We start from the raw sequence: 12,844 nt of genomic DNA, 5'->3' as shown, positions 1-12,844 counted from the left end.
ACAAATGAATTGTATTTATTGTCACACAATAGAAATTTGGTCCAACTAAACCTAATGTCTTTGAAAACCTACATTTTAGGGACATACATTGATCAGAAAATCTGCACTCTGAGGACACTATTTGATTGACATTCCTACATCATACATACACTGATTACACCTATATTGTGTCAGAAAAAATCTTTTCATACAGTGATATGTTACCATATTTGTTTATTTGGTTAAGACACAAACCATTCAGTTAACACACTAACATCATGGAGATATCTATTAATTCCCAAGCCTACTGTGTGGGGATGCTGATCAGTCTCACCCAGCAGCTACTATAAAACCACCTGTTTACAATAATAATAACTTTAAAATAACTTAGATTTCTATAGCACCTTTCAAGAAACCCAAGGATTCTTTGCACAAGAGTATCTAGTAGTTAAAAAGGCTCGAGGTTAAGTTTTGTTTTGATGAAGAGGTGAGTTTTGAGAAGTTTCTTGAACGACTCCAGTGAGTCTTCCAAGAAAGGTATTGTGACTCTTATATGGGAGAGTTGCAGTGGGTGGGGGCTGCCACACTTTAGTACAAAGTAACTACTACTAAAAATTAGGTTAAAGAACAAAGGTTTTTAATACATTATACTTTGTCCAGCAGCACACATTTGTGCACGCATGACTCTGTGTTGATTTTAGTGATTTCATAACATTGTACAATGTACCCTTTTGGATTTAAACAAATATCAGTTGTTTCAACATCCTAACCTCCAATCAATGCATGACTCACTGCAGGTTCTTCGGGAAAACCGTAAAACTGTTCTCACTGTACATTTTCTGCATTTTCCTAATGAAAACAACAAAAGTAAACAGGAATCAAGGAGCGCTGGAGACAGTTCCCAACACTAAACACTCTTCACACTTCAAAGAATACGTTATATAATTTCTCCTCTTTAATATTATGTTTTTGATATTAAAGGACAGTTAAGGCCACTACGTTTCTAACCAATCTGCCACTCCTGAAACTAAGAATTTCAAATGTTATTTTAAAGCAATGATGCTTTTGCTGCTATCATAACATTGTTCTGAAAAAGTTTCACTAGATAGAAACAGCTTTTTAAAAACACAAGTTACCACATTTTGTGGCATTCTGCCTTTCGGCCCCTTTGCCCTTTTGTTCATTGACATTCCCCAGACTTACCTAGTGTGGCAGTGACTAAGATTGGGTAAACTGTCCCAACAGTTACGGAACAGATCAATACAAGTGGGGGAGGACGCCTACGCATGTGCAGAGATGGAGGATAAATATGTGGTAAAATCAAATGTCTGGGAGAGAAAAGGCAGTTTGGACAGTGTGTGACAAGACTAACTTCATAAAGTACACCATGAAGATACTGCTGTTGGTTTATCTGTGTGTGTATGTCGCCTGGGCACAGGACCTTGAGTTTGATAACGAAGAGGATGATGACTTGGTGAGTATGTGTCTAAAGCGGAAACGTTTTTATATCACACATTTTTTTGATTAATTCCTTTGATGAAAGGACATAGTCAATAAAATATATTAAACTTACTTTCATGGTGTATCAGTTAGTTTTTAAAAGAGTGTACACTGTGTAAAGAACTATGTTTAAAATTTCAGCTGTGTTATTATCAAAATATCTACCTGTCTATCTGTTATGTTATTTTATGAAATACATTTCTTCACAGATTGGGTCTATTTTTACTGAGAAATGCTAGACTTGAAAAAAATGCATTGCTTGTTTTGTTTTATTTTTATTCATGTATCTATTTTGATTGGGTTTATCTTTTATTTGATTTGCACATATGAGAACTTCTCAATTCTAATTCTCAATGGACAAATGGTGCTAAAACATAGATTACACATAATTTAAAAAAAATAAGATCTACGTTAGGAGCTAAATTTGTTTGGGAGAAATTGAAACATGTTTTTGAAATAATTTCAAGTTTTACTTTTTAAATACAGTTCTTACCAAATTTGTCTGACCACCACCGAATGTTTTGAGGTTTTATGCCAGTTCTGCCCTAAATTAAGAGTAGTAGTACTGGTAATTACCAGAATCAGAATTTTTATGTTTATCGTATGATTAATCCACCAGTATGCGTAAAATCTCTAATCAAAATTGTGTTGTTAATGCTAAGATATATATTTTTGGAAAACAATATTGTCGATAGTAATATTGACATCCATGAGTTTTCCAATTTACTGTTTTAGAAAACAAAATATAAGGCACACTGTTATTTTATGATCAAGGTGACAAGTTACATTTATATACTTACAATACTGAAAAGAGAGCACTCTATATGCCATAAAAAGAATGGCATAAACAAGTTTTTGATGTATTTATAAAATATTTTGGTCAGAGGGCCCGGTGGCGCCAGTGTCCAGCAGCCTCGCCTCTCTCAGTGCGCCCCAGGGCGACTGTAGCTACACTGTAGCTTGCCATCACCAGTGTGTGAATGTAGTAAAGCGTTATAAAAATACAGACCATTTATTTGTGCTTCCTCATTTTTGTGACGTGGTCTAATAAATGTAGCATTTTTTTTAACATGATTTAATTAGCACGGTGGCACGGTGGTTAGCACTGTTGCCGCACAGCAAGAAGGTCCTGAGTTCAATTCCTCCATCAGGCCTGGGTCTTTCTGTGTGGAGTTTGTATGTTCTCCCCGTGTTTGCGTGGGTTCCCTCCGGGTACTCCGGCTTCCTCCCACCGTCCAAAGACATGCAGCTTGTGGGGATAGGTTAATTGATTAATCTAAATTGTCACTAGGTGTGAATGTGAGTGTGAATGGTTGTCTGTCCCTATGTGTTAGCCCTGCGACAGACTGGCGACCTGTCCAGGGTGTACCCCGCCTTTCGCCCTATGACAGCTGGGATAGGCTCCAGCGCCCCCCACGACCCTGAAAAGGATAAGCGGAAGCGAATGGATGGATGGTTTAATTAACCCAGATCTGTAACAATTTGAAATAAATAATCATATATGTTTATGGAATACATTGTTTCTTTAATTTTAATATTTTGGTTGTCCAGCATAGTTTTATAGTATTCTCACTGCCATGATTTAATTTGAAATATGTCTTTAAAACAACATTTATGAAATGAGAGGAAATTTGTTACTCACAGCAGTTTCTTAAAATCTTCCACAGGCAACACCGGAATCAAATGGAACAGCTGTAGATGCTCGTGGTCACCGCCCACTACAAAAAGGCAGGGAGACCTTCACTGGAAATAGATATGCCCCTCCTCCTGTCAGCAGTGGTAGCAGGTAAGGCTTTTTTTTTTTAATAAATGAAATAAAAACAGTGAAAAGAAACAAAATCTAACGCAGCCATCCTTATGATATAGATGAAATGAAATGAAATCTTATAGTATAAAATTGGCAATAAAATTTCGTTAATAATAAAATTTTGTGAAATACAGCAAAGTGTCATGATGTGGTCTGCGGTGCCACTGTAGGGGATACAAATAACAAATAATCGCCGGTATATTTGTGTGTGTTTTTTAAATTATTTTTTTCATTAAGGTATCGTGGGCGCCCCACTCCTGCTCCAGTTGGTGGCCGACAGATGCAGGAGAAAGTTGAGCAGCCCGAGGCAGGAGGATGTACACATGCTTCAGAGGAGATGGTAAAAAAAAAAAAAAAAAAAAAAAAGATAATAGTAACACACATACAATTAAATACAGGCCAGTGGTCTTAGGTGATGTCAGGACCAGAATACTTTCCAAGAGGAAATTATGTGGTCACAGTTGCTCCAGTACAGCAAGAAAAGTTCCTAACTAAACACAATTGATTAACACAATATATTGCGTAGTTACAAAATGTAACAAAATAGGTTTAATGGATACAAATAGCTCTAATATGAATATCCCAGTATATTGCACAACTATATAGACATTAAATCAAATCAAATTCAAATTTTATTTGTCACGTACACAGTCATACACAGTACGATATGTAGTGAAATGCTTGGACAACTGCTCGTGACCTAAAGAAAACAAAAAAGGAAAGGCTATGAATAAGATAGGAAATAAATATGAAAAATTAAAAAGGGTAAAGGGTAAATTAAAAAGGGTAAATAAGGTGCCCTTATTATTTTACTGTCATACTGTACTTTGATATTTTCTCTGTAGAGGATGTGCAGATAGTGAGGATATGCAACTATTTGGTCCAACTAGTTACTACAATGAAAAGTAAAATGAAAAGTAAAAAGTGCAAATTTTAGTGTTCAGTTTATTATGAATGTACAAATAAAATGCAAAGTCTGCCACAATTAGTTGATCAATGTTTGCTTCCATGCAAGCTATGGGATAACCGCAGAAAGAAAGCACCATATGCCTATTTGTGACCAGGTTCACCTAGCTGAAAACAAGCAGTTTCCATCAAAATCAATTGGTCTGTGACTGGGGTGTTCTTGGGAAACCTTTAATTGCTGATGTTAACTGTAGTTTTTTATTGCCTTTAAGTTACATTAATAAGCTACTTTGAAGTCAGAAAATTAGAACAAAGTCAAAGAACATGTATTTTAGTGACACAAGATAAGTTAGCTTAACTTGTTTTGCTTTTGTCCATCAGGGTGTTTTGTGTCCCACTGGCTGCGATCTAAAGACCACGTTGCTGAAGCAAGAGAGAAATGTCAAGAGGGTAAATCAAACTTGTGCAATCATTTAAAGGGCGGTAGTCATCATCTTTGAGATCTTTCCAAGCAAACATTAGCAAAAATGTTTGCTGCTATGATTAGCAGAATAAGGTTTGGTTTGGATATGAGTTTAAACCAACTATGGGAAATCATTACTTTGTGAAAAGACTAAGTTCAACCTCCTGTATTTGTTTTATTTTTTGCAACTGTTTTACACAGAGCATTGACGAACTCAAGCCTCAGGTGAATGATTTGTCCCAGTCCTCCAACACTGTCTTCAACTACGTCAATGGCATTTCCAACTCGCTGAGGGAGAGGCAAAGACTATCCAACGGTGCGAAAGAAATTTGCAATATAACACTGAAAATGTAAAAAAAAAACCAACCCAAAGATTATTTATAACTATGGCCTGATTAAATTTATTTGTACTGACATTACAATATATCAATTATAACTAATTGCCAGTAATTCTGTGAGTGTTACAAGTTAATAAATAAAACAAATACAATGAAATACAGTGAATCACATCTAATTAAATACAAAATTTTTAGAAAGCAAGCAAAAAAAGTTTCTATGGTAACCATTAAACACTGTTGGTTTATAATAGTTGTTTCATTAAAAACGCCTGCCTTAAAATAATATCTGAAAATGTGAAATGCTGAACATGTTTTTTCTGTTTTCTTGTGCTCTTAGACAACAGTAGGGTAGTTAGTCAGTACACCGACCGAGTGGAGGAGCAGCACACCTACATCAAAGAGATAGTGGATACTGTGTTCCCTTCCAATATCAGATTATTGCAGGTAAATACAAAGTGACATAGTAGTATACATATAATAGTATAATTATAATGATACAGTGTGTCTTTCAAGTTTAGGAACCATGTAGAATTTATATGATAGAAAATGAGAACAAAAACAGTACAATCAGCCTTGTTCTAATTTATAACATGTCATGACTCCAGGGGGTCCTGGACAAGATCAAGCTGAAGATACAGAAGCTGGAGAAGGCCATCCAGGCCCAGAGGGATGAGTGCAAGACGCCATGCAAGACTAAATGTCCCATACCAGTAGTTTCTGGTAAGAAATGACAAAAAAAGCTAGAGAGAGGCTACTTGCTGTGAACTCAAACACTTAAGACTATCATGACCTGAATGACTTAGAAGCTCCACAGATGTTAAAGCTTTTTCTTTTGTTTGTTTTAGGTAAAGAGTGTGAGGACATCTTCCGTCGGGGAGGAGTAGATTCCCAGATGTATATGATCCAGCCTGATGCCTTTTACCCTCCATACAAGGTTTTCTGTGATCAGGCCTCCCAGAATGGAGGTGAGACTTTTCTTTGATCATTACTGTGATTTAATGGTTTTCAGTTAAGGTTTGTCTTTTTTACATTTCCTTTTTAAATTTGTTCCCAGGATGGCTTCTTATCCAGAATAGGCTTGATGGCAGTGTTGACTTTGGTCGACGCTGGGACGAATATCGCCGTGGATTTGGAAATATTGCCTTTGATTCTGGCAAGGGTCACTGTGCGACTCCTGGTAAGAGAGTTAAAACACAAGACAAAAATGTACTGTAACCCTTTCTTAATGGTTACACTTATTTCTGGTCAGCTACTGTAATATACCTTCTTACATGCCTACAGGTGAATACTGGCTGGGTAATGACCGTATCAGTCAGCTGACTAAGATGGGCCCAACTGAGGTTCTCATCGAGATGGAGGACTGGACAGGAGCCAAGGTGAGTTTTTAAAGGGATTGGCAGGTCCAAGAAATTATCATAGGACTAGTGAAAAAGTTTAAGCTTGATAATTGTAGACTCCTGTGAATTTTAAATGTAGAAATTTGTTTATTTGATAATAAAGCAAATTGTGTACAGTTTTGAATAGTTGATCTAAAAAAAAGAAGCAATTTCAAAAAAAGTTTTTTTGAATTTAGGAAATTGTAATTTGCATTAATGGTTAGGGTCTAATAGTTAATTATCAGGAAGACATGAATGCAATATTACAGTGTTTTCACCTACTCCTTCTAATGACTATGTCAGTTAGGAATTCAATTAAAACTGGTTTCTGCTTTTAATCAGGTCCATGCCCAGTACAACCAGTTCACTGTCCAATCAGAGACATCCAACTACGTGCTTGCTGTTGGTGGTTATTCTGGTAATGCTGGCAACTGTTTCCTGGAAGGATCTCTTGAGCTCTTTGGTGAAAACCGTACTATGACCATTCACAATGGCATGATGTTCAGTACCTACGACAGAGACAACGACAACTGGTAGGTATCCTAAAAAAAGTAAATAATAAATTATTACTTAAAATATAAATACTAGAATACTAGCTGTAACAGCTAATTATCATGTTACTAAAATGTAAAGAAATCAAGCCCATCTTAGCATTTTGGATGACCCACAAGTTTACTCAGTCTGTTAAATATGTTCAAAAGGATTTTGACTTTGGCTTTAACACCCCTCTATAAACTAAATGTGGCAGTAGTTAATACATCTACCAGCATCTAAATGTAATGTTATGTAATAAATGTAAATGGTAATAACTCAGATTTAGAATTTTTCAGAAATTTCACATTTTAACTTTACTCTTCTTGTCCGTACCAATCAGGACCCCTGGTAATCCCACCAAACAGTGCTCCAAGGAGGATGGAGGTGGCTGGTGGTACAATCGCTGCCACTCAGCCAATCCCAATGGGCGGTACTACATTGGAGGAGCCTACACACGACAGATGGCCAAGCATGGCACAGATGATGGTGTGGTGTGGATGAACTGGAAGGGCAGCTGGTACTCGCTCAAGGCTATTAGCATGAAGATCAGGCCTTACTTTGCCTCCAGATAATCCAAGAGTGTCGATGCACATAACATATAAAAGAAGGTGCCAAACTAAATGGTATATGACATGCAGATTTACAAATAACTAACACTAAGTGTCAACAAACTGTAACGAGAACTAAAAAAACAAGGCTAAAGTAATGCAGGAGCAATGCAAGTATTAAAAATATGTTGGGGATGTCAGATAAACTTGTTACCAACAAAAGTAAGAGAAAAAAACCTAATTAGTTGTGAGTAAATATGCTGCGATCTGTCCTTTTTTGTTATGTGTGACAACTATAAGGATGAGTTGATGCAAACTGTCCTCGACTACTCAATAAACACATTGAGGAACATATTATATTGTTTGTGTTGGTTATTTCACCTAAGAAACAAAAATGTCTTTGCTATTTAAATGTTCTTTTGCTTAAACACTATGAGCACTTCTGTGACATAAATAAGACAAATCTGGTACCACTGGAATCACCTGTTCATTTTTGCTGCATACCAAGAAAACTATTAAAGGATTTATGTGACAATGAATTAAATGTAAAAACATTGATTATTTAATTTTTTGCAAGTTTTGGAGTTTAAAGTTTTGATTATAATTGACAGGGATGATATCCAGTCATCCAGTAAACTCAAGTAAACATAAATATAAAACAAAATTGGTTATCAGAAACTATTTAATAAAACAGAATAAGGATACAATGGATAGCAACTTGTAACCATTCAGACAGCATTTTCACTTACACAAATAAAATTTAGTAAGTTGCATAAAGCAATGACTGCACAGCGAGGGTAAAGTAATAGTTTTATTGCCTAATCATGGAGTTTGTGAGGTAAATAACAGATGACCAAACAGGAGTGCATTGTCTGGATAATGAATGGAGGTAACAGGAGAATTTCTCAGGTGCATTGATAAGGCACAGAATTAGTAATACTGTCTACTCCCATCATCCTTTGAAAAAAGCACAGTCCACCTCTTCAATGTAATAACACAAGCTAGCTTTTGCTTGTGGGGTCTATTCTCTTGCCTGACAAAGCAGATGCTGTAAGGCAGTTCCACTGCCAAAAGTGGGAGTGTACTGTGGGTGTGTTTAGGGAGATGTCACAGTAACATCCACTAATACCTTGACTCAAAGTTTCCCAGCAGAACACAGACTGCATCATTAACGTTAGTAGTTTAACTATATTTAAATTCACCAAAAGGCTTTTTCCCCCCATTGTTTTTAATCAAAAATGCCCCTGGATTGAACTGTAAAACAGCATGTCATAAATCAGAGTTATTCTTCATGTTATCTCATCTATTCAAATGACATACCACCGAAAAATATGGAAAAGACTAGCCCACAAACTACTCACATTGCTGATCCAAATATAAACTGAAACGATAGCTAAACTTTGCAGATGAAACAAAATAATGGTTATTTAAGTAACAAGATTACAATGTGCTTCCTTGTTTTCTGTCAGCCCCATATTTAATTAAACCTTTCTACATGATTGTGATCATTTACATCCTCTAACTCCTCCAGTGGCTCCTCCAAAATGATCTGATTCTGTTCAATGTCCTCAAATTGGGTCAGTAGTTCTTTCTGGACTGTCGGGATCGTCTTGTATCCTTCAGCTGGTTCTGGGACTATGTCTATAGGCTGGAGCTTAATATGTGGGATGCCTGCAGGAGGTAAAGGTGCTTTGGCTCTTCTGTTTAGAGTCTTGTCCATGTCTTCCATGTGAGTTCGAAGGATGTGATAGTCGGGATGATCAATTTCAAATGGCAGCACAGACTGGCAAGACCCACGACAGGCTCGTAGCTTCATGTCAATGTCCACCTGGCAACAAAAACAAGTTGAATAAGCAGTTATTCAAGCAACAAACACCATAAAGAACAAAAAACAAAGTAAGAAAAAGTATTACAAAAAATATAAATGTATCAGGTTGAACATAACTTGTCTGAAATGTGTTTCTTTGCAATAGAGGACAATAACGCCATTTATGAAATGGCATTCCATAAATACTAACTACACTGAGTTGTTTAACGTGTCAAATATAAAATAAAATGTTTTAGGGCATTAATTTAAAACATTGCAGCAATCAGTGTCAGAAGAATAAGGTAATCAACAAGTCTTAAATGTAAATACAGTCAAACAATTGCACAATCGACCAATCAATAGTATTTGTTTATGTCTTACCTCTGTTCGATATAGCTCCTCTGTCTGTTTCTGCAGTTTGCTAATCAGTTTTTTTATCTGTTGGGACAGACTGCTTGATCGTTTCTGTAGCGTTGTGAAATTTCTGCCCAATTCTTCTGCTTGTTCCACGAATTTCAGCTTAAACACTAGAGATGAAATTCTGCATTAGTAACTCAGCATTACTTTAGTAAGTATTTACGAATTATTTTATCCACAACCACAAATCCAAACATCCCCAAAGAGTCTTAACTGTATCTGTTGATGATGACTCGCCGGTTAAAGTTGTATATGTGAGTCATTGTAGTCATGGACTTCTCTGTTGCATCTTCATACATCTCTGCTGTTTTACACACCTCCCGCAGTTTTCTTTCCACTTTGTTTTCCATCTGTGAGATCAAACCTTGGAGTCTGCAGCCAGACGGGCATTTAGAAAACTTTGGAGAAGGACAAGAGAACAGGTCAGGTTGGCAGTGCATCATAGTAACAGGTCATTCTGAGTTATCATGCATCATAACAACAAAAAAACCCCATCTTATTTACACTTTGCGTTTTAGATTTTTCAGAGTAATGCTAGTAAAGTGGTAGCACGGTGCTGGGTTGAAATAATTCAAATAATTAGACAACTGCTAATTAAGCCATGTTGTAGGACTGTCCTTCATAACAATCAATTGTTATCAGTGGTGCCAGAGTATTCATGAATTATACTGATAACACTTAGTTCACGAGTAACTATTTATTTTAAGACAGATTACAAAGAAAAAATTGAAACGTTAAAGAAATCTTTCCAAATTCTTTACCAACTTTGAAATTTAGTCTACATCTTGCCAGCTGTTGGATGTGTGTCAGTGCATGGGTTACAGATAAAATAAACTGGAATTGATTGAAACAATTACATTATTGACATTTTTCTCAAATTAACTGGCTTAATGGTTAATGTGGTTATGTCCTTTTTTGGGAAGAAGAGGGGGTGTTTTGTTTTTATTCTAGGATGTGTAACTGTAATGATAACCCCACTGATCTCAAACAGGGAAGGATATCAGAACAGATGTAGTTACTGCTTAAACAGCTTAAACCTTTTGACTGATGTATTTTAGATTGCGATCCCTGACAAATAAAAGCAAGATAAAAAGTACTTTAGGTGTGCTAGTTTAAGTTTTCAAGCAATTGTGTAATAATACGTAAGTCGACTGAAAATGTTTAAATTCTACCAGTTATCAAGAGCAAATCCTGGATTCAATTCAAAGTTTTTGTAGATGTCATCTGTGCGCTTTGCACTTCAGCTAAAGGTGGCTGCTTGTGTAAGGTGATTTTCTGCCTATTGGTTTATGAGACTGAGCAAGTCAATAAATGCTGGTTTGCTGGTTTTCTAACATAGTGACCTCTTTCAGTATGGCTGGTCACCTTTGGCTAAAGCTGACGTGTGGTGGTCAAGAGTACTGGACACCAAAACCCAAGTGCCCTCTTCCTCTCAAAGAGAGCACTTAAGTTGGTTTCCCTCATGTTTTCTGTGAATTTCTTTTAATTTAAGCTCAAGAAACTCAAATTATTTTCACATCCTGATATTACAATGGTTTAAACTAGCAAATGATTTTCTTTATAGTACTCATCAATAGAGTTGTATTTATGTGCTTGGATGCTTCTTACCCAGTCATCATCTAAACACAGCGGGGTCTCTAGTTTTGCTTCACATTGCTGCTTCCTGTACATCTGGGTTGCACTGGGGGACGGTCGGCCATCTTCATTCTGCTGTTTGAACCTGATACACACTGCAGAGAGGGAAAAAAAAGTCCACCTTCAACTGTGCTCTAATTCAAATAGGACAGTACAAACGAAATGTGATTTGCGTGCACTGTCTTGTGTTTATTTTGTGTCACTGATGGAACTTGTGGACTGTACAAAGATCAGTAACTTCGGGGTTGTTATTTAACATTTCCACATGAAAAACAAGCACAAAATCAATAATAGTTATGAAACTGTGAGGTGAAAATGGGCTCTATGGATAAAAAGCATAAAAGATAACTTTCCAATGTCCTTATCACCAGGCCAGAGATAAAAACAATGACCATAAAAACTTATTACATAAAAAACACAAGGATGTTACAGTTAAAATGTAATCTTTATGTAGATCCTGTTGTTATGTTGCATACTAATCTGCGCTAGACCACATTGGTGCTTTTATTTTTAATGCCCTCTATGGGTTATATACAGTATCACAGGTATTGCTAGTCACAGTTGGTATTTAAATAGTTGATTCTTATAGAGAGCTTTTCTACTCTCTTGGAGCACTCAAAGCACATTTTCATTTAAATCAATTCAAATAAATTGTATCCTAAGAGTGCCTTGGTAACTTTTACAGTTGTATGTCTCATTTAATTGTTATTTATAGGCAAATAAACTGAATGTGCCATTTTTATACTGAAATTTGAGCTTTCACACTGAACAAAAACGAATTAACTGACATTGAAGAACCATTTTTTTTTTTTTTGTTCATGTTCGTAAGTAAAATAACTGCTATCTGGCATCTTAATCATAATCTAAAGATGCGCTTTATTATATGGTAAAAAATACATTTTAATAAATAATAAAATGCATTTTAAAATGATGGATAATAATAGTTATATTTTAGCATTAGAAATATAATTTTGATTAGAGTTTGCACACACTGATGGATTAACCATTAAAGATTCTCGTTATTATAAATACTTTTAATTTAGGACAGCTTTACCTTACAATGTGAAGTGCCTTGAGGCAACTGCTGTGTTATTTGGTGTTATATATATATTATATATAAATAAAACTGAACTGAATTGAATTTAACAAAAAAAATACATTAAGTGACAGCCTAATAAATGTATTAGGTCATCTATATGTGAGATTTTTTGTTATTTCTTTTAAATGAAAACAACGACTTTGTTCCTTTAGAAATCTGAGGACTCTTAACTCAGTATTTTGAAGCACAGATCAAAGAATGTGATACTGTTATAAGTTTCAGGGTTTAAAACAAAGGGATACTCAGATCTCCTTTATAGAATGACTTGTGCATAACATTTTAATGCCTTCTGAATACTTTTTCTTATTTTCGGTAATAATACTTAATCACTATCTTGTTTTCATGTTTTCACATTCATGTTTTTTAATCTTGTAATCTTTATGTAGTTCCTGTTGTTTTGATGCCTAAATTCAGCAATGCACATATAAATTTTTA

General features: G+C 35.6%; 2 protein-coding genes across 2 annotated transcripts; one reads left to right on the top strand and one right to left on the bottom strand.

Moving 5' to 3' along the window:
- Positions 1 to 1,289: 1,289 nt before the first annotated feature.
- Positions 1,290 to 7,808, top strand: fgb (fibrinogen beta chain). Its single transcript, XM_085391013.1, has 12 exons — positions 1,290 to 1,453; positions 3,147 to 3,265; positions 3,524 to 3,626; positions 4,574 to 4,642; positions 4,857 to 4,971; positions 5,331 to 5,437; positions 5,599 to 5,713; positions 5,839 to 5,958; positions 6,048 to 6,170; positions 6,275 to 6,369; positions 6,712 to 6,902; positions 7,244 to 7,808. The coding sequence occupies exons 1-12, from the start codon at positions 1,304 to 1,306 to the stop codon at positions 7,473 to 7,475; spliced, it is 1,539 nt and encodes a 512-aa protein (XP_085247139.1). The 5' UTR covers positions 1,290 to 1,303; the 3' UTR covers positions 7,476 to 7,808.
- Positions 7,809 to 8,191: 383 nt separating this feature from the next.
- Positions 8,192 to 11,513, bottom strand: LOC146673651 (fibrinogen alpha chain). The gene is made up of 4 exons (XM_085402297.1): positions 11,284 to 11,513; positions 9,890 to 10,073; positions 9,640 to 9,785; positions 8,192 to 9,279 (listed from the first exon to the last, which is right to left on the bottom strand). Exons 1-4 carry the CDS (start codon positions 11,344 to 11,346, stop codon positions 8,929 to 8,931), a joined length of 744 nt encoding a protein of 247 aa, XP_085258423.1. The 5' UTR covers positions 11,347 to 11,513; the 3' UTR covers positions 8,192 to 8,928.
- Positions 11,514 to 12,844: the final 1,331 nt, after the last annotated feature.

The sequence above is a fragment of the Rhamphochromis longiceps genome, linkage group LG3 (assembly GCF_057381845.1).
Source record: "Rhamphochromis longiceps isolate RC_006_pf linkage group LG3, R_longiceps_female_GT1.1, whole genome shotgun sequence".
Lineage (NCBI taxonomy): Eukaryota > Metazoa > Chordata > Actinopteri > Cichliformes > Cichlidae > Rhamphochromis > Rhamphochromis longiceps.
Note: the sequence above shows the minus strand (reverse complement) of the source record. Positions and strands in the feature narration are given on the sequence as shown.